We start from the raw sequence: 24,330 nt of genomic DNA on the forward strand, positions 1-24,330 counted from the left end.
GCAATAAATATGATACTGTTGATACAGCAGAGTCTTTGTGCACTTTGTGGGAGAAAAATCCTCTTCACCTTTCTGCTGAAAACATTGCTGTGCAACCAGCCTTGAAGAAAAGAAAAAGGGCTGCTATATTATTGCTCAAAAAAATATTTATTAAAAAAAGAGAAAAGAAGATGAAGGTGAGAGAGAGAGAGAGAGAGAGAGAGGTTCTTACCTCTCCTCTTCTCCTCAAATGAGAGCATTGCAAAGATTTGCATACAAACCCACTTGAGTATTTGTGCTGCAGCACATCTGGCAATTATCTTACAAGAGCATCGCCACGGGCTTGGCGTTACCCAGAGGAGCGCGGAGCATTTCGAAGGCGCGGAAGAAAAGGGATATTCCAGCCTCCTACCAGCCACCTTGAACATACTTCATGTTTAATTTCCCTCTGTTGCCAGAGGCGCTGTGTTGTTATGACAGCTGATCTGCCATGGAATAGCTGTAAAGGAAAATCAACAAAGGATCGCTCCAGCGATTCTCGGCGCAATTTATCGGCGCCTGTGTCTGGCGGCTGCTGCCGCCTGTCGGGGTAATGACACATGATGGGTGATTAAAGTGCAAGTCCCTAAATCAAAGCTGTGCCAGCAGTTTGAAGAGGCAGAAAACAGAATTTAGAGCCCTGCTCCCTTCTCGTTGTGGGAGGACCTCATTAGGGAAAAAAACGGGCTGTTTTGTTAACAAGAGGGAGCGCTCGCATCCAGGGAGATCTTTCATAGTTCCAAGATTCACTCGCGGCATCTTTTAGGACAGAAACATTCCATGAAAATTAACATTTCATAAAAATAAGCAATTAGGGTCATAGAATCATGGAATGGTTTGGGTTGGAATGGGCCTTAAAGATCGTTGAGTTCCAACTGCCCTGCTATGGGCGAGGACACAAAATTAAAACATAAAGGGCGTTAAGTTCCTCACCACTGATTTGGAGCTGGACAGTTTATTCACCGCCTCATATTTAACACAGTTTTTACCTTTGATTGCCAATAAATTGGTGGTAGAAGAGGGAGAGAGTTGCCTGTCATGAGGGCAAGGGCAACTCACCAGCTCAGCAGGACATACTGACTGGGACACGAGAGTAGTTGCAATTCAAGGAAATTATTTTTTGTTTTCTTTGCCTTTTCCCCACTCTTTCATTCTCAGGACACAAGCAAGCCATCTAGGTAGAGATTTTTACCTATTTTGGCTAAATTTGTCCATTTCAGAAAAGTGTGTCCTACTTGAGATAACTGCAAAATAAGGATGAAGAATCAAATAAATGAAAAAGCCTTTGAAAAAAAGAAAAGATGGCAGAATATCAGAAGAAGAAAACAGTAAATCCAGGCACACAAAAAGAGAAGGGAGCTCTTGTTTTGTTTTTCCACAGAAAATAGTATTTGCAGACCATGGGACTGTGAGAAAAATGGAGCAAGGAAAGATTAAGAAATATCAAAATAACTGGACTCAGGTGAATTTGACAAAGCATTATTTCTGTCCTTCTTAGAAGTGTTTTCTGGAGATATTACAGACAGTGATTTTAAGCTCCCTTTACCAGATATCATGGATAATCTATCTTTGCAAATGTAGAACAGGCAATGCCACCCTTACTGACACCTTGTGGGATACATGCATTTTAATGAGAAACTGGCTTTTTATACACAAACAAAAGTAGCAGTCGGACAGATCTCAACATTCCTGTGCTCTCAGCAAGGATTTTTTTTTTTTTTCCAAAGACTAAAATGAGCATTTAGAGGCACCCTGGTGAGCAGAGCGCAGTGAGTTCTCCATCACAGCTTGCTGGCTTTGCTGCTGGTGTCGCAGCAGAGCAAACTCATTTGCCTGGTCACATGGAAATTGTCCCTTTATCCTGCCTGGATAAAGCTTCACAGGCAGAGCTTTCCATCCATCTCAATAAACAAATGCTGCAATGCCTCAGCCATATGGTGGTACAACTGTTATCCTGCAGTGGAGAACAGAGCTCAGCACCATTCAGTCTCCATCCATAAGCATCTTCTGGGTTTATTTGTGTTTGTAACCAATGTTATGTTTTATTTCTTTTGCAGTAGCATGTGTGATTGAGGTCTCTTTGCTCCATGAGTTGTCTGAAGATGGTGAGAGACAAATCTGGCCTGGAAGAGGTCATGCTCAGCATGAGTATGAGGTCTTAAGTCTTAACTTTTACGTTTTTCAGATTCTGTGCTGCCCAGGGGTGCAGTTCTGAGCCTCATATTCAGTGTCAGTCAGCTCTCCTCACAGAGTAGGGAGACAAAACAAATCCTTTTCCTGCTGGAGACCAAGGACAACTTTCAGGCCCCAAAGCACAAACAACACTGGACTGAAAGGAGGAACAAGAAGGATGAGACCTCACAACCTGAAGCTATAATTGGACAATTAAACCCAAATATGCAAATGGACCAAAACTTATTAAAATATTTATAAAAATATAAGACCTCGTGACTGGTTATCCATTTTTGTGACCATTTTGGGTCCACCTTGGGTGTAGCCCTGGCCAGGCTCTTGTCCTGCCCAAGGTGCATCCTAAAGGCCTTTCAATAAATACCTACTTTATTCTCTAGCTCTGTCCAGTCTCTGTTCCAGGTCAGCCTTCTCAAGGCATCAGGTAAGCAGCACTGTAAGAGAGGCAGGGCCAGCAGAAACACTATGTGGTACAGGAATATCTTCCATATTTTACCAGTTTTACCAGGCCCCCTTTCCTCAGCAGCCTCTTCTCCGGTTATTCCATCAGCTCTTGTCATAGGCAACAATTTTTAAAGTTGGTTTGTTTTTTTTAAAAAAGAAAAAAAAAAAGTCTAAGTGGTGAAACTTGGCATTAAAAGAATTAGCTGGGATTAGCATGTTCCTGCTGGAAGGAGCTGTGGATCTGACTGACAGCTTTAGGTTTATGTATTAAACACATATAATGCCAATAGCTGAGAAGCATATTTGAGGGGAAAGTGAATGAAGCAATTCTGTTTTCTTGGCAGACAGGATTTGTTGGAAATGTTTTGATGATCAGATTAAAACTTGTAAGGCTCCACACTGTCGCAAGAAGAAGTGATAGATTTAAGAAGGGGCAGGGCTAACGTGGTTGCCTCCAACAGATTATTTACACAGGAACATGCAAGCCTTAATGGAAGCTTTCTTTTCAGGAGGTAATTTTTTAAGGATACCATTCTATCACATTATATATAGCCCCTAAAGAGGAATTAGGAAGTGTGACATTTATTCAGATGAAGGCAGGCAGGCAGTCCGTTTTAAGCACTCATCTTTTCCCCTGTGACTCCCAGGCAACCTTTAAATAATTTTAGTTCTTCCCTTCATGTTAAAGGCTCATTATCCTTTATAGAAATTCTTCAGAAGTCTTCTCATCCCAAGCACCAGGAGTCATTTCTCAAGACAGCACTAGATTCCTCGTTCCAGATCTCTCATAATTTTCTAATATTGTGTGTCTTAGTGAATATGGAATTTGGGAACTAGTTATCCTTGAATCACAAGAAGAGAAAAATTCACTGGTCATGATTTTTATGTCCATTCCTTGAAAAGAATGGGAGAAGAGCTGCTAAATGAAAATTTTCTGCCCTGTGGTTCCTGATTCAGCATTGATGCTGGTAACTTGCTCTTTTCACATTTCTGATGGTATTCCTGAAGCCTTTTTTTTTGTTTTGTTTTGTTTTGTTTTGTTTCGTTGTTTCATTTCTTTTTTTTTTTCCTCTTTCTTTGCACTCCCTTCTCATGCAATCTCCCTTCAACCAAGAATTTGGATCAGTTCCTCTGAAGCTGTCACTCAACAAACACTGAGGCACTAAATAAATGTATATTTGGGATTATTACATTATTCCCCCTTAGCACTAAGAGTTTGTTATAGCTTAACATGCGTTTTCACTAAGAAAAAATCCATCCATTTTAGAGGTAGCAAGTCATGGAAATAGATTAAAGTAATTCTCATCCTCCCCACTCCTGAACCAAAATTTTCCTACTCGCTTTTGACAACAAACGTCAACATCTTTTTTTGTTTAGGTGATAATGGAAATTCTGGAGGAGTAAAGCATCAGCTCATTTAAGAGATTTTTTTACTAAGATCTATGAAATGTAAAACTTTATCCAGAAGTGTTACTGACAGAGAAGGTAAAAACTTTTATCAAACATGGAGAAGAATCTCCTGTGCACGAGCAGGTTTATTTCCAAGTTCAGTGATGCTATCAGTGGTGAACACCTGCATCTGTGAGCACCAGGAATCTGTGCCACAAGGAACAAGAAGTGAAGGAATTAGGTGTAAAGGGACTGCTGCCATGTTTTATTTTCTGAGGACCAGTCTAATTTCCTGATTAGTGACCAAATCCATCTAAGCCACTCAGCTTTTTCTACCAGTTTTGAGCTAATACTTGTGGATAACCCACATGTAGACTGAAGGAAGGTGAGAAGGCAATTTGTCACAAGGAAGCCACAAAAATATGCCTCAATTCTAATCCTTGATAATGTTTTGGGAGCTGTCTCTCACCAACTCTGTTACCCAGGAGCAACTGCATGCCCAGGTCTCACCCTCTACCTCTGCCTAAAGAAGGTATTTAAGATGACCTTGTAGAGAAGGATCAACTAATCCAGAATACCATGAGTTTTGTCAAGGAAGACCAAGCTTTTTATCTAGAGGAGGACTAAAGGAGGAACAGGGTCCAGGAACAGACTTGTGGGGAGAATAAAGGATCCTGAATAACCACACAGAAAAAAGAAACAATCCAAATCCTCACTTTGGAGTCAGTCCACGTGACCAGCTGTAAATACTATGAGCCACAACCACACCACCAGAACTGGGGATCCAGCCATAACTGCAGCCTATTTCCCCAGAGCATCTTGTCCTTCAGGAGGGTTTGATGGAAGCTGCCTTGGGTTGCAATGCAAAATATAACCAAAAGTATGTACTCTATCACCATCTGTTGTTGGGGAGGTGTTTTTTCTTTAACCCATCCCTCATAACTCTAGGGGGAAGGGTGGGTGTCTTCTGTTAATGGGCAGCTGTTAAAACCAGCTGGGGCAGTGTTCTTTATCTCTTCCAGGCCCCATCCTCCCTCCAGGGGATCTCTGCTGTCCATGGGCCATACAGGCTCACTGCAGGGCTGATCCAATTCCATCATCCCACGGGGAGATGCTCCACCCAGGGGGAGGAGCCCAGCATTCCTACCTGGATCACACCTGGCATTGAGAACAGCAGCACAGCCTGTTTGCACTGGATTCCCAGAGGGAAACTGGACCCATCTCACCACTGGACCCTTCTACAGGCTCATCTCTGCTCCAACAGAACTCATTTGTCGTTCCAAGAGGACTTGGTTGGACTGACACCAACACCCTGACCCACAGGGTGTCAGGTTGTGTTCGGACTCTGTCAGTGGTTATTTTGTTTATTTGTTTGCCTTTTTTTGTACTACTACATTTTTATTTTTAATATTCCTATAAAGAACTGTTTTCCTATTCCCATATCTTTACCTGAGAGCCCCTTAATTTCAAAATTATGCTAATTCATAGGGATGAGGTTTTCATTCTCCATTCCATGGGAAGTTCCTGCTTTCCCTGGCAGACACCTGTGGTTCCAAACCAAGACAGAAGCTAAAGCTCTGCCCCTTCCACACACACACCAACACCCTTGCTGGAGCTGGACTGGTGTCAGTGTGGGTGTGTGAGAGGCACAGGCTGCTTCCCGCTGTCTCAGAGCCAGAGGGGTTTTCATTAGGTTCAAACAGCAGCTGGCTCCCCAGGGAAGCTCCTGCTCTTATTTGATAAGGGATGCTCTTTTATCACACATGAAACTGCATGCAGTGATCAGACAGGCAGCGTGCACGGCTGCCAAGCAGAGGGAAGCTGGCTCTTGGTAGAATATTACAGCAGTGCCTTGCTCCTGCTATTGAAGACTGGCCCAAAAATGGCCAGTCCTGCAAACCACAGAAGATGGAACTTCTACCAGCCCACAGAAAAAATGTCCAATTATTATATTTGCTGGAGAGGTCATCATGCTGTTTTTTTAGAGGGTGAAGTCACTATGGTAAGTTAGAGTGGAGAGGACATCTGAGATATTGGGGCTTGTGAATTTTTGACACTCTTAAAGTAACTTAGTTATTAATTCTCAACAACAAACACCCCTCAACCTAAACATTAATGGTCTAAAGTGCACTCTCCAATAGAGAATAAATTGGATTTTTCTTCCTTTCTGGAAAAAAATTTCTTTTTACTTTCAAGGTCAAAACTTTTTTGAGCTAATTGGCATCCCAGAACTTCAAAGCATTCTGTAAATCTTCAAAAACCCTACAAACATGAAAGTACATAGTCTGCTAACATGAAAGTACATAGTCTGGTAACATCCTTCAATACTGGTCTGACAGGTCATGCAGGAACACTTGGCATGCTGATGTGTCAATAGTCGGTTTTTTACCTCAAGTAAGAGAAATTATATTATTTCTACACCTTTTTTTTCCCATATTTCCTCTATTTTCTAAACTGTGTTGATGTTTCAAGGAATTACAGCCAATATACACTTGAAAACTGGACTGCTTTTGTCTCTTGCACCTGCAAAGTACAGGGAGGTTGAGCTTGTGCAATTAGATGGATTTTCTGAAAATTACCAGGCTAAGTCAAAATAACTACTGTGGCTGTATCTAGAAAATCTTAGAGTATGCTGTAATATCTTGTGGTGTCTACCTGTAGCAATTGGACCTATAGTTTCCATTTATGATACATTGAGAATTAATAAAGTAGCTTTTTAAAGCACGTTTCCTTCAGCTTCTGAGATTTATGACAATTGCTGTGGGCATTTCTCCTTTGTTATTTTCTTTTTACTCCTGACCAACTTTCTTACTTCCCCTTCATGACTCAGGGATAGCTTTCAGACCTGGTACAAATTTGCTTTTCTTCCTCTACCAAACAAAGTTTTTTTTTCTTAACCATCCTGACTTCCAGCTGCTACCACACGCAGTTGAAAGCCAAAATTAAACCAAAACCCAACAAATCCAACCTCTCCCCTTCCCAACCCCCTTCCCTCTCCAAACTAAGGATGCAGTAAAGCCTTTTTTTTTTTTTTTTTCACTCAACGGCAACATCTGGATCACAGAGAAGCGTTTCAGTTCTTACTTTTAACAGTGAGGTACATGGACTTGCTGACGTCTGCTCCCACATCATTGCTGACCTTGCAGAGGTAGTATCCACTGTCTTCTTCCAGCACATGTTTAATCAGCAAGGAGCCGTTTGTGAGCAGCTGGATCCGACCGTTCAGCGCGATCGGCTGGAACTGGGGAACCCCGGCACCTGGAGCAAGAAACCCATGAAGAAAAAAAGGTTAAAAAGCCTTGTAGCCCTGGTTTGTGCCTGACATGCTTTGGTTCCTGAAATTCCTTTCCCAGGGAATTTTCTGTCAATAAGAGACGTGTTTTTGTAACGACAAATTGTTTACATTTTTTTTCTCCTAGGAAGGACTTTCTTCTTGTTGTTTCTCTGGTCTGACCAATGTGATTGAAGAGGTTTGTCTTCTTGTCACCAGTCAAATTGGTTTGTGTAGAATAGTATAAAAAAGGAGACACATCCCAAGAAGAAAGGAATAATTTTCAGCCTTCTGAAGTTGGAGTCTTTGTATCATTGTAGTGTACAACAGCATCAAAGCCTCTCATGTTTTTATTTTTAATAGGGCACAAGATATACCTTCCTGTTCTTAGAGGCTTGGTGCAATTGAAATGGCTTTTGACATCATCAGGACAAACAGAATGGTTCTTTTATCCAAACTGGATTCATTGCATGAAAAGAAGGAAGGTTTTTGGAATGCAACAGCAGCAATAATTTTGCCTGTATTAAAGGGGCAAAAGGAGCACAAAGCAGAAGGAACCAGTAAGGGGGAGAGAGGAAATGAAGATTTTTCAGCCCTTTCATGGGTGAAAAGGCACATTTGTTGTACATTTAGAGGCTGATGAATTATTGACAATTACAGCTGAACAGTCATGGCAGTATGCATCCCTAATGCAAACAGCAAATGAATTTCTTATGACTGAGAGGGATGTCTGTTGTAGTAAACATGGCACACTCAGGGGACCTCTAGGACCTTGTTTATGAAACCCTGGATAACATGGAAAACCAAATCAGTGACTGTTCCTCTTGTTTCCTGCTACAGCTGATGGACTGGTGACACAAAAAAATCTCAGTTCTGCTATGTTTGCAGCCAGGATTTATTGAGACTATTAAAAAAAATAAAAAAAAAAATCCCAAAAAATCTGAAAAGAAACATAAAAACCAACAAAAAGCTCAGACTACTGATCAGACATTTTTGGCAGCACTGTAAAAATGGAAGGCGCATAAAAACAGGAAGCCAAAGATTTTTATTTCAAGTCTGGTTTTAAGAAAGAACCTACTTTTCCTTGGAGCAAGATACTGGGTGATTTAGGGAACAGGAAACAGGATCCTGCTGTACTGTCACCACAAGTTCAGGTTCCTCCAACACTAGAGACTCCCTAAATGCATATTAAAATACATTTATTTTAGTATGAGGTCTAAAACCTACTTTGGCAGCAGGATATGGGATTTTTCAGGGAAGTTAAAAGGTGCTCTTCAATGGTATTCTCTTACACTATTTTCTGTACACAAAGTTAATATCTGTCAGCATTAATCACTATAAACAGTTGGCTGAGTCAGCCCAGAGGGAAATACGGTGAATAAATATTATGGGTAATTATTTAGTGTAAGATAGTGAGCTAGAACAACCTATGAATACAACATCTAGAATATTTAAAAAGATCAGACATGCATATCAAAAATACTTTTAGTCCTAGAAGAGTTTGCTTTGGGAACTTATGGCCACACTAAAGGCCTAGTGACCAATACTATGAACTTAAAAATGTTAAAATGATAATGTTTTCATTAAAAATTTCATTGCCATCAATGATTTTTCACCTATTTTAAATGCATGTCCACTTTTCCTTTTGTCAGGATTTTTTCCTATAACAAGCCATTTTTCCTGTCATTTATTTGGAATGCAAATTTATGCTTTACCAACTGTAGATGCCTGCCACCAACTGCCCACTCACCTCCTGTGTTTTTTCACATGAACAATTGTGGGAACAATTTAATGTTCACAGAAAGGAAAAGGCTGATACTCCTGGAAAAAAAAATTGTGCAGCAGTTTGCAAAGTATTCCTAATCTTCACACACATTTTTACTGCTATTGCAGCCAGAGTCCTTCCTGAGCAGGAGAGAATTTTATCCCATACATTGGCATGGATGAGTCTGAAAAGGGGACTTATCCAAGTATTCTATCATTCCAAGACGGGTTATTTATCTTCTCACAATTAATTACAACTCATCTAACTTGTCTTGAGACCCTCCTCCAGCCTACAAACAGAAGAAACCAGAATTACCTCTTTGTGTCCTATATACAGACTAAAAATCCCACATAGAGATTAATGGAATTTGGAACTCTGCACCCTTCTGGAAACAAACCATGATTTATCAATAAGAGCACAAATAGTCTTTAACATTAACTTTTCTCACACCCTTTTTTCTTCAAATACAATTTGGACTTAGACCCTAAGACAACCAAAAATGACATGAAGCATTACATAAAGATTTCTTCCCAACAGCACTTCATTTTTGTTTCTTAAGGAGTTAACTCATTTAGATTGTGTACAGAGTTTGCAGAATGTGGGTTTTTTTGCTAAAACCTACCAGAAGATGACCGGCCAGAAGACACAATTTATCAGGCAACCCATTTTAATTAAAAAGCAGTCAATTTCCTGTGGTTACTGAGGGTCAAGTGGGGCCACTTTTAATGCTCTGTTACACGAGGAGAAAATGTTAAAGCATTATGTAAAGCTCATACTGAATTACTGCTTATGTTAATGCTACCTGACCTTCCTTCTTTGCTGAGAAGATGTGATTGGCCATGTTATCATGAATTTTGAAGGTGGGGGGGAAGGAAACCAGCCAAATGCTGCTGGTGAACCTTGTGCTGAGGTTGTTTCAATCAAAGCTGTGTCTCTTCTCTCCCAGCCATCCCTTTCATCCCTTGCCTGCTGATGCCACAGCTGACACAGGTTCACAGGCACAGCCAGGACATCTCCAGGGCAGAGCAAAAGTCCATCCAGCTCAGCCTTGTGTGGGACAATGGCCAGAACTTTGTGCTTGGGGAGATGATTTACGAGGAATAAATCACAATGTGTCTCTTACTGAACCCTGCTGCTCCCTGGCAATTCGGAGATCAAAACAGCAACTTACAGGTGAGTGGGATGTTATTAAGGCAGAATGAGCCTGTCCCCAGTGGGCACCACAGGAATCCTACCTTTTGAGTACTTCCAGACGATGGTAGGGACGGGATAACCCTCGGCAGAGCAGTTGAGAATGACGGCTTTTCCATAGATCCCGTCCTGGTCGCTGGGCTGGACCACAAACCTGGGGGGCACTGTGGGAAGGGAGCACAGGGAGCCATCAGAATTCAGGCAATTTTTTGGCAATTTATTTGGTATCTCAAGATGGCAAAGCAGTCACATACAGAGTTGCAACATTTCATAGTGAAAAGCAAGAATTAAAACCAGTTTTAGACTGATCCAGTAACACACTGAGGTTGGTTTTACCAGATAATTCACTTTCTATGCACAACCTCAATGTATTTCTTGCCAGGCATGACAAAAACACTCATCTTTACAGGATACCAAAATAAGTTTATAAGACGTCTCCATGGGAGAGGTTAAAAATGGAGTCACAGATAAATCATTTTATTGTGGGCAGAAAAGAAATGCTTTCTACCAGAGGCAGATTTGTAAGATGTCTAAAAACAATTTAATTTTTCTGATTGCTTTTTGCCAGTTAACTGACAATCTTTAGAAAAAACCCCAAATTATTTAGTATAAATAACTTTAAAAATAATGCTTTCTATCAACATAAAATCACTTCATATTAAAATGAGGGCATTTGAACCAGAACTTCTGATAGGATTTTCCAACCAGCCAGAGAGAGTTTCAACACAATTTGCTTACATTAAGTTGATAAGGAGAAGTCTTATTTCAGTGCATCAATGTAAACATATTATTGAACTTATCCCAAAGTAGCATAAAACCACTGCAGTGAGTCTTCCACATTTATACATAAATGAAATAAGAGCTGCTTGTCTCAAGGAAAAGATCTATGTTCCAAATAAAGGTACACAGTGAAGAAAACAGCTTGTGACAATGTTAGGTCCAAAAATTTTACCAGAAAACCTGATTCTAAATGTCAAAGTCTCAGTAAAACCTACATGTTTGACAAAATCATGAAAAAAGAGGCTGAAAGTTGTAAAGATTGTGGAAAATCCCACAAAAATTTTGACTATTAAAAGTGTTTAATAGATGTATTAAGGTCAGTTAAGGTCACAGAATTTTGTTGACTTCCTGTGCTTTGGTTCAGAACATGAAAGTGTAAATATCCAAGAAAAAAGAAATAAATTAACTGTGGTTTTATTTTCCATGTTTTTCATTTTGTCATTTCTCCCAGAGCCACAGAGTGACTGAACATATGACAGACTTTCCTCTTCTCAAATAATTTTTTTTTCAGTTCAGCAACACACCGAGATCTAAGGCAGCACAGGAGAAATCCTAATAATTCCTTGATCTCCTCATCTCACTGCAAATTTTGAAGCTCCATAGATTTCCCAGATCCAGGCAGTGCTGAATTTGTCTGAAGGTTCGTGAAAACTAAAAAAGGACCCAACCATCCATCCTTGCTCTCATCCACCCATGAGCTGCATCTCCAGAAAATTAAGAAAGGAAATCTGGCAGAAGATTGTAGCACAAGAAAACGCAAGGGAGCACAGAAGGGGAATCTCAGTACTGTAAATATTTTTCCTGGGGCCTGAAATAGTGATTAATGTCCACAAATATGAGACTAATTATCCATCGAGAAAATCTGTGCAGCAGAAATATAGCAGAAGTACCAATGCTCTAATATATGACCCTCAAATTTTATTCAGTATAAACACTCTCATAATTCATGCAAATATTATCTCTCATTGTGCCAGAGTGTCTCAGGTTTTCCTTAAGGAGAAAGAGGCACTGACAGTGTTGGTGTGGGCAGTACAGCTCAGAGTTGAAGGTCTGTGGAAATTCTCTCTGCAGGTTCAGAGACCCCTCCTCAAGCCTTCCTCCTTGTGCCTTCACAACCCAGCTTTCGCTTCTCACATTCAAACATGGAGCTGGTCTTTAAGAAAGGACAACAGTTCTCTGGCATGTTGCAGCAGCCCTCTTGTTAGAGGGTAGAAATGAGCCCAGACACAAACTTCTTGTTTGTCACAGAATGAAAATGGTCCTGGTTTATTCCTCTTCACAGCTCAGCCATCCTGACTCCAGCTATTTACTGATGCTGGCTGGAGCAATCTCCTACTGTAGGTTTCCCTTGCAGCCTCTGACTGTTGGTTATTTCCTGCTAAACTGACTGCAGGGATTAGTTTGCACACTCTGACTGCAGGCTTTTACCTGGCTAGACTGTGGCTGTTAAACTATGACTGCAGATAGCAGTTTGCAGACTGTGACTGCAGGCTTTTACCTGGCTAGACTGTGGCTGTTAAACTATGACTGCAGATAGCAGTTTGCAGACTGTGACTGCAGGCTTTTACCTGGCTAGACTGTGACTGCAGGTTCCAATCACAGCCTCTAATTGCAGACCCAGACAGACCTCCCACCAGTGATTCTTCACCTCAAGATCCTTCTTCATGACTCCCCCTTAGTCCCTCTTCCTCAAGATTCTTCCTCCTTCAGGATTCTCCTCTCATTAGCTTACCCACTCCCTTTTATCACATTTATCTTTATTGGCTATGTGTGACTCATAATTGGGTAATTAACACAGCTGTTACTCATCAAGGCCAAGGTCACCTGTATTCCCTTCTCCTACATGGAGGGCAAATAAGCCCCCAAACTGCACCTTTTCCTCACTGAATCCTATGGCCAAAATGCAAAGCTGTTTATTGCCCAACTACAGAAAAGCTGTTTGGAACACGGCTACAAGAAACAGAAGGAACCAGCAGTGATAGAGGCAAGAGATACCTCTGTACTAGAAAATATATTTACTTCTGACAAAAACTTTAGCTTTCCAAATGGCTGCCACACTGACAAACATTTATTGTAGGTTAGGTGAATTCACAATAGGTAAACATTGAACATGAAATCCCAGCAGCAACAGCTCTGGGCAATCACCCATCCTGTTCTAATTATCTGCTCAGAGAAGACATTTGCTTCAGTAGCTCCTTTCTCACTGTCCTGTGTTTGTTTCATCCCCAAACACACAATGAGGTATTTTTCAGGGCAGGTGAAAAGCACAGTTAGTTGCACAAACAGATTTGATTTCATACGACTTGGCACGGTGGCATCAGCTTGTTTCACCTCGGTAGCTGTGAGTAAATTTGTGTTTGCAGCTTCTGAAAAATCAATTACAAGCTGCTTATCCATAAAGAGGGATAAAAAACCAATGCAAAACATGAACCCACCATTCTTACAGGTGAATGATTACAAAAGATGCAATGGAGTGACTGATAATTACTGTCCTCCCCTACCACTGAAGAGTGTGAAGAGCAGAATGTCTTTTAAAACCTGTCTTCCAATACAAAATTTCTGTAATTTGTTTTAATTCCCTTCTCTTTGAAAAACATTTTCTTTTATATTCTTCATTTGCTATGGATGGCACTGGCAAGAAATGGTAAATTTGCAGGAAATTATTTTGTTAAATGAGCAGGCATATGCAGAAAGTTCTGGAAAAAGTTAAGCAAGACTGCTTAGTATAATGAATGCAATCAGTCTTTAAAATAAATACTATTTACGTTAAAGATATCTTCTAAAACACACTTTTTGTGTAATTCCATTGGGCACATATAGAAAAGTAAAAGGATGGATGCAAAGTGAGAATATTCTTTAGGCTTTTCTATGGAAATTCTGTCACATTCTTCCACATATTTTAAGAACTCAGAGATATCCATGATGTGTCGTGCCTTCAACACTGACAAGCTCTCAACAAAGCTTTTCACCATATTGATACCACTGTATTTTGGGTATATACAAAATCTATGGTTTTGCTCAGATATTCTTGATATTCTCAATTCTAATTATTACTTTCAGTAGAGAACAATACTAGAATGGTAACTGCAGAAATTAAATTTTGCTCTGTAGTTCCAGGACCAGGTGTATCATTAGAAATCAGAGAATTTCTTTCTTTGGATCCATAAACAAAACTTGCTTGAAAAAACTCAGGGCACACCCCAGTACAGACACAGTTTCTATGTTCAATAAAGCTTCAGCCATCCTTTAGGACTGGTTATGAAAATGCCAACTGCTGCTTTGGTTTTGAAGACACAAACCCTTGCCACTTAGTCTTAAGACTGCCAATAGAAATCTGAAGAGATGCCACAACAAAATAAAATTACTCATTCAATGACCTTTCAATTGTTTCTGTATTGCTATTTTGGTAAAGCCACAGGATTTTCTTCTTATATAAATGATGAAAAAGCAAACAGAGCAGACCTTTACATTTTTATTCCTCCTCGCTCGTTTGCTTCTCAATTTTATTTCAATTTAATAACTTGTTCTGTGCTATGTGCTGCCATAGTTCAGAACACAATGCTGTTAAGCACTTGTTCCAGATTTTGATACTTAGATTTAGATGATAAACCTATGTTCACTTTTTCATTATCTTTCAGGAGACCATTAGCCCTTAAAGAAAATGTGCTTAGCAAGAATTTAACCAAGGTAATTTGTCTGACATGTTTGAGTTAATAGAAAAAGTAAGCAATTAGTTCCTCCTCTTTCTTTAGCTGTAAAAGTGCCAGACTGCTCTACTCCTTTAGAAGTGAAACTCTGAAATTGCTCATGAACGTGACTGAACAGTTCTACTTTTATCATCATCCTTTTCTCAGCACCACAATTCCCTGAGCCTGTGAAGGAGGGCATTTAAAATTGCCTTAACAGTGAGTTTCTGGTAGGCTCTCATTTAATGCAGCCCACAGGCCTGTGATGAGAAATGAGCTGTTGAATTGTTTAGGGTAAGTTGTAAGTTGACAGATGCAAACTCTTTAATGGCTGAACTCAAAAGAGTTAAAAGGTTAAAAAAAAATATTAAAAGGAGTTAAAATACCTAAAGAAGGTATTTTCAGTCAATATATGATTAGCAGTCTCAGGCTCTCACTGAGGGAAAACAAAGGATGAAGCAATCAGAATGGGGTTCAGCACCCCCAAATCCTCTCCCAGGGCTGCTCCATCTTTTCATTCCCAGCCTGGACTGATCCTGGGGCTTGTCCTCACCCAGGTGTGTTGCAGTGCACCCTTTAACAGGGCTTTCCATATTAGGAAAGAGTTTGTGTCTCACCCGTGAACTTTTAAAGAAGAAGAACCAGAAACTTCTATGCTTCTCTCACCATAACTGGGCCCAGTGCCAAGACAGAAGCACCTGTTGTTGGATCCTTGAGCTGTTCCTCAAGGGATGTAGTTATTTTAGCTATTTCCTATTGGGCAGCATGTCAAAAAACCCTCCTAGATCATTGAGTACTTAAGAGAGAGCACCGAGATTCTTGGGGCTTTTTCAGGGTATCTTAGCACATGCGAGGGATCTGCCTGCACTGCGCAGGGCTTTTACTCTTTTATTTTGTATAGTTTGTTATTTTCACTTTAATTAAAACCCTTTTTCTTTTTCAAAACACCTCTGATCAGCCTAATTTCTCTTGCTAATTTTTCTTCATCTTGATAATTTTCCTTAAGCCATTTCTGAGGCTGCTGGCATCCCTCAGAGCTTGATACACCTTTCTGGGGCTGATAACACTCTGGCCTCATGCAGCCACATATCACAGGTGCAGCACCAGCCCTTGGCTTTGTTAAACCTCATGAGATCTCCGTGGTCCCATATCCACACCCTGATTTAAGGTTAATGCAAGAATCCTTTCTGACTGTGCCAGGGACCAGGTGCTGAACTCACAAATTCCTTCCTGGGCTTCAAATCCACTTCTGGCTCCCAGCTACAGTGATCAGGGAATCACTCTGGAGAACAATTCTGAAGGCTCCTAACAGGAGCTCCTCTGGTGGGCTACTGGAGTGAGTTAAGGAATAATCTATGACATTGGCCCGGAATGCAGTGTTTCATTTTCACATGGAATATTTGTACTTCACATTTAGATCACACTGTCAAAATGATGGAGGAAATTTAATCAGCCAAAGCAACCGTTGATGTATTAATGAATGAGATCATTAAACACTGTACTTTAGGAAAGATGAACAGTTATTAAACTTGGTCATTGGACCTAAGGGGTCGATTTAGCTGGTTTAGTGAAACCATTTGCTCTGCAGTTCAAGAAAAAAGATGTACTTTTGCAAAATGAGATTGTGCCTAGTGGTTTGTGTTGGTCAGGTTTGCCTAATAAATACATTAAATAAGTGAATGTTTTAGGAGTCGTCTTCAAAGCCACAGTGTAAACACCAGCAAAGAAAGTAAATTAGCTTTGACACCAGCTCTGACCTTAAATCTTCCCTCCCTGCTTTTCTGTCCCAAACTGCTTCTGCTGCATCACCCCAGCACCACCACCAAACATCACAAAAAAGGTGGAAACTCTCTTATTATCTGGAAAATTCAGGGACTCCTCATTGGGTGCCTAACTATCTAATTATATTCAACCTGGCAAGTGCAAAATGAAAACACATTTAATGCACTAAATGCATTATGGGGGGTTATTAGGTATCTAAAGACCTTATCTCAATTTTAACTTACAATGTGTTCGCTAACAGCAGATATAAAATCATGATTTATGCATCCACTACTATCTTTGAGTTCCCTTTTCTGGTAGTATCAGAAAAATTTTGAACTCATAATACATTTATCAGGTTTTTTATTTTCTTTTTGGTTACCCATTAGAATTCTTTTCACTGCTTTTTATTTCATAAGTAGTTCATTTTAGGAAACTCTACAGAAATGAATAACACATGATAAAGTGTATATAGATTTTTAATCACTCTTAGACGACAGCCTTAATGAGTAAAGTCTTGATTAATTCCTCGTGATGATTTAAGTAGTTGACAGAGAAGATATTTTCCTCATTTCTATCTATGGCTCTCATGACAGGATCCTATCCTTTCCTTTTTCTTATTAGCATGACTAGAAAACCAAGAATGTGCCAAAAAGTAAATAATAATAATAATATATGAGGTTTTGAGAAGCCCTTCTAGCTGCCAAATTTTGAATTCATTTCCAGAAGATCTGCAGACCAGGATTTGCAGACCTACAATTTTCAATTTTGAGTGAGTGTTCTCACTCACCTCCATTTCCTACTGAGCTTTCAAAAGATATTCCACAAACATTGGGACTAATCAAGCCTGCTTTTCTGTGGATTTGTATCTCATGTTTGAGAAGAGATACCAGTTGGAACAATTCTTGTGTTGGCAGAAGGTTTTGCCTGTTTGGATTCTCTGGTATTACACCCAATGTTTCTTATCCATCGCCTCTTTAAGATGGAATTTGCAGAGCTCAGCTCCACTGGAGGTGTTTTCTCCTCTTCCAATTAGTGTAAAATGAGCCAATAATTTGTAGAGAGCAACACTGATGGCCCCATGTCCAGAGCATTTGGCTCTGTCTCATTTGTAAGTTCTCACCAAGGATCTTGTGGCAGAGACAGGTGAGATTACCCTGAGATAATCTTACCTAGATACTCCAAAGCTTTATTGTCTTCTTTTCTCTCAGCTTCTGCCTTTTATCTCCTATGTGATGCTGTGGAAGCTGGCCATCATCTTCCTCTGATATTTAACACAGGGAGAATCCAGCCTCACTGGCCAGGTGTTTTTAGGGTTCCTCATCACCACTTGGTTGCTTTTATAAAGCACAAAATAATTGGAAACATGAAGATTTGCCATGTAGTGCCCACAGAATTTAAGAAACCTGTTTTGCTGTTTAACATCCCTGGCAAAATGGCAGTGCAGCTCAGATATGAAAAATAATACTTATAGGACGAATATAAGAAATCTATTTAACAGACTTAAAACTTCACAGGAATGTATGATGACAAAAAGTAGCAGATCTATGTGATCTGACAGAAAATACTGACGAAAAAAAGTGTCTGAAGATGTAAAGATGATGAATTTATGTTTGTGTATGTAATCTGCAGAGCTTTGTATGTTCACTAATAATTCAAATGAAGCAATGAGCAGTTGGCCTGTGTTTCTTCATTCACCTTAGGAATACCTTGTCTTTAGATTCTACTGCCAGTCCTACCCATGTACTGTACATGTAAAATGATGTGCATTCCCATTTAGTTTGGAAACACGATGGCCTGCAGTGTTTTAATGTCCACTTTTGAAATGAATGCAAGGACAGTCTAAATAAGGAAAAAGGAGTTGTGTGGGTAACAGTCATATTCCACTTAATTTTCCTTTCCCATTCACTGTCTGCTCTCATATCAAAATGCTCAGTGTGCACATAAATAAGATTTTCCCAGAAGACATCTCCCAGCATTTAGGATGGCCAACATTTAAGTTTAAAGCACAGTGCTGAGAAACCTTCAAACAATGGGGATTAGAAACAAGAGGAGTTAAAGCACCACTCCTTCTCCCTGCATTTGGGGATAAACCATTCAGGTTATTTAGAAAAAACATAATGTTTCAGTTATACAGCACCTATGAACAAAAAGATGAGGAGGGATCAGAAAGCCTGGAGAATAAACAGGCAGTGAGTTTTAACTGAAATGTGCACAGGGCAGGTTGGATGCAGAGGAGGAGTGATCACAGTGACTCTTTGGTGGCTGTTTAAGTTCTGACCTCTGTGGGATGAGGCATCTGGAGCAGTTCAGTACGAGGGAAAGAGGTCAGGGTAGGGTTTTGGCAGAGAATTCAGGCCAGACATGATACTGTATTTTCCCCCCTTCCTCTGAGTGGGAGCTGTTATCTCAGATACACATCCAAAACTGATTAAAACATTATCATTTAAAGTGACAGAGAGAGAGAGGAGAGAGGAGAGGATTTAAGGAGGTTCTGCAAAGCATCACATAGGCAGAAAGATAAGCAAAGGGAGAACATGTTGTAGCCTTCACAACCTCCTAAAAAATTGCACGATCCAGAATTTCTCTCCAAGCTCTTGAGTACAAGAGAGTGAAAAGCTCCTCTCTATCATGCCCATCGGTTTATGAAGACAGAGCCCTCCTCAGGAGATGTAATGACAGAAGAAAGCATAAAAGGGGGAAATGGAGGTGGAAATGGAGGTGTTGGGGTGAGGGACGGGTGAAGGGCTCCCAAAACTCCTCTGCTGGATGAGAAGGGAAAACTGATTAATGCCTGAAAATGCAGCAAGAGGCAGATGTGTCCTGGGAACAGAGGTCAGGGGAGGAATTACCCACAGACAGCAGGAAACAGGGAAAGTGCAGTCCAGGCAAAGCCAGGAGAACTGAGGGCACAGCAGGGCTTGTCCCCATCAGTGGGGGACAGGGCAGAAATCCCTGCACAGAGCAGAAATCTCTACAAAGAGCAGAAATCCCTGCACTCATGGGTCTCAGTGCTGGCCAGGACACACAGTGGTGGCAGAGAATCCATTCTCAGATGGTAAAACCATCCTGGGTGTGAGAAATGCCTGTAGGAACCCACACAGGGTTGCTGCAGATTCCCATCACTTCCATCACTTCCAAAGCTGAATTACAGCTGAAAACCAGGAAAAAATCCCAGCTGGTTTTTAGGTGCAGCATTTCTGAGCAGGGCAGACAGTGATGAGAGGTTTTCAACCTTCCCTTCTCCAGCAAAAGAGGAGGTGAGGAAAATCTCTCATTTTTAGAGTGAAGAATAGGGTTAAAATCTAGCAGAAAAGCTTAGAAAGGAATAATTAAATGCATGTAGTTAATTAGACTACTTATTTTAAGAATTACTAAATAAATGAGGAAAGTAATAGACACCTGTACTGAATAATCTTAAGCAAGATTAAAATCAGTGAAATTAAAAAAAATAATGAAATATTTATGTCAAAACTAGTGGGAAAGTAATGGATCTGTTTACCACTGAGTTTTGGAAATACTAGCATTAAAAAGATAAGCACACTGGAAAACTAAGGAATAATTCCTTAAGGATAAGCTTTAGGACACTGGGAATATTTGACTTAAAAGAGTTCTTCAGAATTTTCCTGGCAAACTTACAGGAGGGAATCTGAAATGTAGTGATGTGCAGCAGGCAGAAATTACTGAAGTTCCTTGCAGGATTATTCTTTCTCTGAGAAGCCAAATGGTTTGGTAGCAAGAAGGAGATGGAAGAGAGGAAAAAGTCTGACTGAGTTTTTAAAAATAAAAATTTGAAACACTTTGAATAACTCCTAGAAATAAAATAAAAAAGAAGCAATGTGTTTTTGTTGCAGTTGTACACAGTAGGTTTGAAAATACATCACAAGGAATAATGTCTGGTAATAATAGATAATTTGGCTAAGGTGTGACTAGAAAGGTTTTTTTTACATAAAATATTTGCTTACTGAATGTATATTCCCATCTATTTCAAGGCAAAATGTTGTGAAGTCAACACGAGTGCACAAATCCTGCTAATTGCACAATAAACACAAACCAGGAAAATAACAAGATAACAGCAGAGAGTCCTTTCCCCATGAAGTCAACACCAGTGTTCTGCTTTTTTTACTGAAATAATGTTGTAGGAGAGAGTGGTCTAAATAAAAAATGGGTATAATCAGACTAAACCAATAAAAATAATAAAACAATAGCAAAGAATAATTTTATACTGTTTCAAAGGCTTAATCCCAATCATAAAATTTTCCAGGAAATCGCTCCTGCGGCTCCTCCACTCACCCCATACACTCCAGGGTTTTTCATTAGTTTCAAGACTTTCAGATAGGAAAACCACATTATTTACTGTGCCTCTCTGAGCTCTCTGTCACAGACAGAGGGATTACCACACTCCTTTTTCACACTTCCCATCAAACACAGGTCACCACAAAGCACTGACAAATCCCACTTATTTGGCGCCCTCCAAATTAATTCCATGTTCTAGGGTGACTTTATGATGCTTGTACCCCAACTGTCTGTTCTGTTTGTGCTGTATATTGAGTTCTGTACCTTTCAGGCTGGTTCTGAGAGTGAAGCAGGGAAAGAAGCAATGTGGAGTTTGTTTTGAGAAAAACTGCCTGACTCCTACTCCTCCTGTTCTTTCTCCTGGACAGGGTTGTTTGCAGCACGGATGGACTGTGGGACAGGGATCTCCTGTGCTTTTAGTTAGTTTTAGCTAAGGCAGAGAAGTTCCCTTGACTGTTTTTTTTTTCCTTTTTTTTGGGACTGTTTAAACCTGCTCCAGACTGAAAAACCCAGAGGAGCACCAGGAGCTCACACCTGCAGCCCACGGGGCCTGGACCTTTGGAGGGACTGATAAGAGACTGAGCAAACTGAGCTACCCACAGCAAGGACTTTCTGATTTTACCAACTCACTCAGGAACAACAAAAGGTTTTATTGCTTCATATTATTAATTCTTTTATTCTTGTGGGCACTTTGTTTGTTAAATAAATATTTTTTTCCACTTTCCTCTGAGGAAGTTCTTTCCTGGAGCAGTTGCAGGGAGGGGCTGTTTGGGTTTGCTCCACAGAGGAGCTTTATTTTCGGGGGTTTTCTCCCAAATTTCCCCTAAGCCAAGACATTCCAGGTCTGTCAGAGTCCAGGACATCCCCTTGGATGACCTGGGACCCGAGGAAGGGAACTTGAGCCCTGGACAGGGGGGTGTGGAGCCGGTCCAGGGGGTTTGGAGACCTTGGCATAGAGCCCAGGAAAACACCGGGTTTGATTTTAGTCCATGGGAGAGACTTCAACACAGAGAGAGGAATTGCAAACCACCAGGAAGTGAAAACAGTAGTTTAGCACAGTAGAAGATGAAAAACTCAGTAGTTTTAGGGTTCATAGAATAGAGGTAAATGGAGGACAAAATGGTGGAATTTGGGTGGTGTCTCGAGTTTTTCTCCTTCTTCCTCATCCTCCATCTTCTGAGGTGCTGATGACACAAGGTAGTTAGAATGGATTGGGTCAAAGTAGAAATGACCCTTTTAGTGTGAGCACTAGGTATTGGTATAAAATTGTAAATAATTTGACATGTAATTATCTGTATAAATGTAAGGTGATGCCCCATCAGTGGGCAGTCCCCTCGTGTCCCAGCCACTGTCCGGAACTCAGCTGGGAGCGGAGAAAACTCTGAAAATTCTGAAAATTATATCAAATTATATCAAATAATAAAAATTATATCAAATATAAAACAACATGAGAAACCTGAAAACAAACCTTGAAGACTCCACTTTTTTCTACCAACGTGACTCAGGGCTTTTAGAGGGCCAAGAACTTTAAACAACTTAAATCTCAGGTGAGAAAACCCTCCCCGAGACAGGTCCTCACCTCTCACAATCAGCTGGCTCTGGTGCTCCACGGCTGCTGCATCATTCCTGGCTATGCAGGTGTAATTCCCGTTGTGCATCAGGGAGAGGTTGGAGATCCTCAGGGAGCTGGTGAAGTCGATGTTGTCGATAGTGACGCCCAGGCTGGCAGGGATGGGCCGCCCGTCCTTCTGCCAGGTGATGGTGATGGGCAGGTCCCCCGAGACCACCACGCAGGGGATGAAGACCCTCTGCCCGATGGAGAAGCGTGGGAACTCGAAAGGCTGGATGAAAGGCGGGACTGGAAGGAGAGAGGGAAAGAGGAAGATGTTGAAGCCATGGTTTTGTTCAAGGAAATAACATAACAGGGCAGATGTGCAGCCTGGGATTGATGCCTTAAGATTTCGGCTTTTATATTTTCCATATATTTGTAGTCCTGCAATGTTGGGGAAGATGAATCAGGGAAATCTTATAAATATGACTGCTTGGCAAAAGATTCTGAAAATATAAAACCTATAATTGAAATAGAAATGGAAGTTTACTTTGAGTTGTAGGATACCAAGTCTTAGTATATAACCTGAAAACAACAGCCTGGCCAGCTGAAGAAGAATCTCTTTTGATTGAACAATACCCTTCTGCTGGCTAAGAGATCCAATGGTCAATGTAGCAAAACAGAAAAGTCTAAAGAGTAGTTTTTAGAGTTTAAAATGTAACACAGTATGGTGGTAATGTAGTAGTGCTTATAGGCTGCATGTAGATTCTATGGGATTTTGTGTCTTGTATTGGTTGGTCATTGTAAATTAGAATATTCATCACAAAAGGAGATATAATGTATTGTAACAAGGACCTCACTCTCTCTTGCTCTCTTATCCCTGCTCTCTTACCTTTGCTCTCTGACCCCTGCTCTCTGACCCCTGCCACCTTGCTCTCTTGCTCCCTTCTCTCTTATCTCTTACCCTCTTGTTCTCTCTCTCCCTCTCTCTTTGGGGCATCCCTTCAGCCCAGGCTGGTGGCTGAAGGCAAAGCCCTTTTTACCCACAGCCCTTGCAATAAAACCACGTGTTTCTAGAATATCTCAGGTCTGCAGAGTTCCTTGTCCCAGCCATCCACAGATGCTCCTACACTGCAATTCTTCAGTGTATAACTCTAAACTCCATACACTGTGTTAGCTGCTGCAATCCTATTTTGGTCAGACCCAACAATTCCTCTCTAGGCCTGGGAATCGAGGACACCAAAAGATGTAAACAAAAGTGAGTTGGGAGGGAACAACCTTGGGGTAAATGACTTCATTACCTGAAGCTTTAATTGGAAGATTAATCTCCAATATGCAAATGGACCAAACCTATAAAAGTATGAAAACCTGTGACCCAACATCCATTTTGGATGTAGCCCCTGGAGGGCTTTGTCTGCCCTAAACATACCTGAAGGCCATTCAATAAATATAACCTCTTCTTATTCCTTAATTTTGTCTGGCCTCTGTTTTTAAGTAGTCCCAACAACTCCCAACCCATCAGGATGTGCAGAATCTACACCTCCAACAGCTATAAAGCATTGTTTAGCAGGGGGGAAAAAAAATCACATTTTTGAAAACACCTGATTTCTTGGCCACCCAGTGCACAAGCAGAGATGACAAGCTGCAGAAATCCTGGATTCTGGAGACACCTGACCTCCTTTGCAAAAGGATCAAGCAGCTCTTCCAGAAATCACAGCATTGCCAGCTGGAGTCTCTCCAGGGCTGCCAAAAGTGACATTGCCAGGAAGGGCTCAGCAGCTTTCAAGGTCTGGTGCAAGAGCCTTGCTTAAAGGTCATGGAATAGACCTGGAAGAGGCTCCAGCTTTGCTTCTGGCATGTGATGAAAGGGAGTGTGAGCTTAATGTTTCAAGTCACAATTCTCATTAAGACTGCAGGAAGGGAGAGACGTGCACAGTGCTTGTAGGACAGCAAATTAAGGTAAAACTGATTTCTAATCAAGGGGATGGTG

General features: G+C 40.7%; 1 protein-coding gene across 1 annotated transcript in view; it reads right to left on the reverse strand.

The window, feature by feature from the left end:
- Positions 1 to 24,330, reverse strand: part of DSCAM (DS cell adhesion molecule) — a gene marked incomplete at its 5' end in the record, with an annotated part of 456,489 nt that overhangs the window by 146,361 nt on the left and 285,798 nt on the right. The window contains 3 exons of the mRNA XM_083855847.1: positions 7,126 to 7,299; positions 10,313 to 10,432; positions 22,371 to 22,649. Of these exons, the coding sequence (XP_083711973.1) occupies positions 7,126 to 7,299; positions 10,313 to 10,432; positions 22,371 to 22,649 (573 nt within the window). The remainder of the gene's footprint in view (positions 1 to 7,125; positions 7,300 to 10,312; positions 10,433 to 22,370; positions 22,650 to 24,330) is intronic.

Source organism: Zosterops lateralis (genome assembly GCF_965231275.1).
Source record: "Zosterops lateralis genome assembly, chromosome: 2".
NCBI classification, from domain to species: domain Eukaryota; kingdom Metazoa; phylum Chordata; class Aves; order Passeriformes; family Zosteropidae; genus Zosterops; species Zosterops lateralis.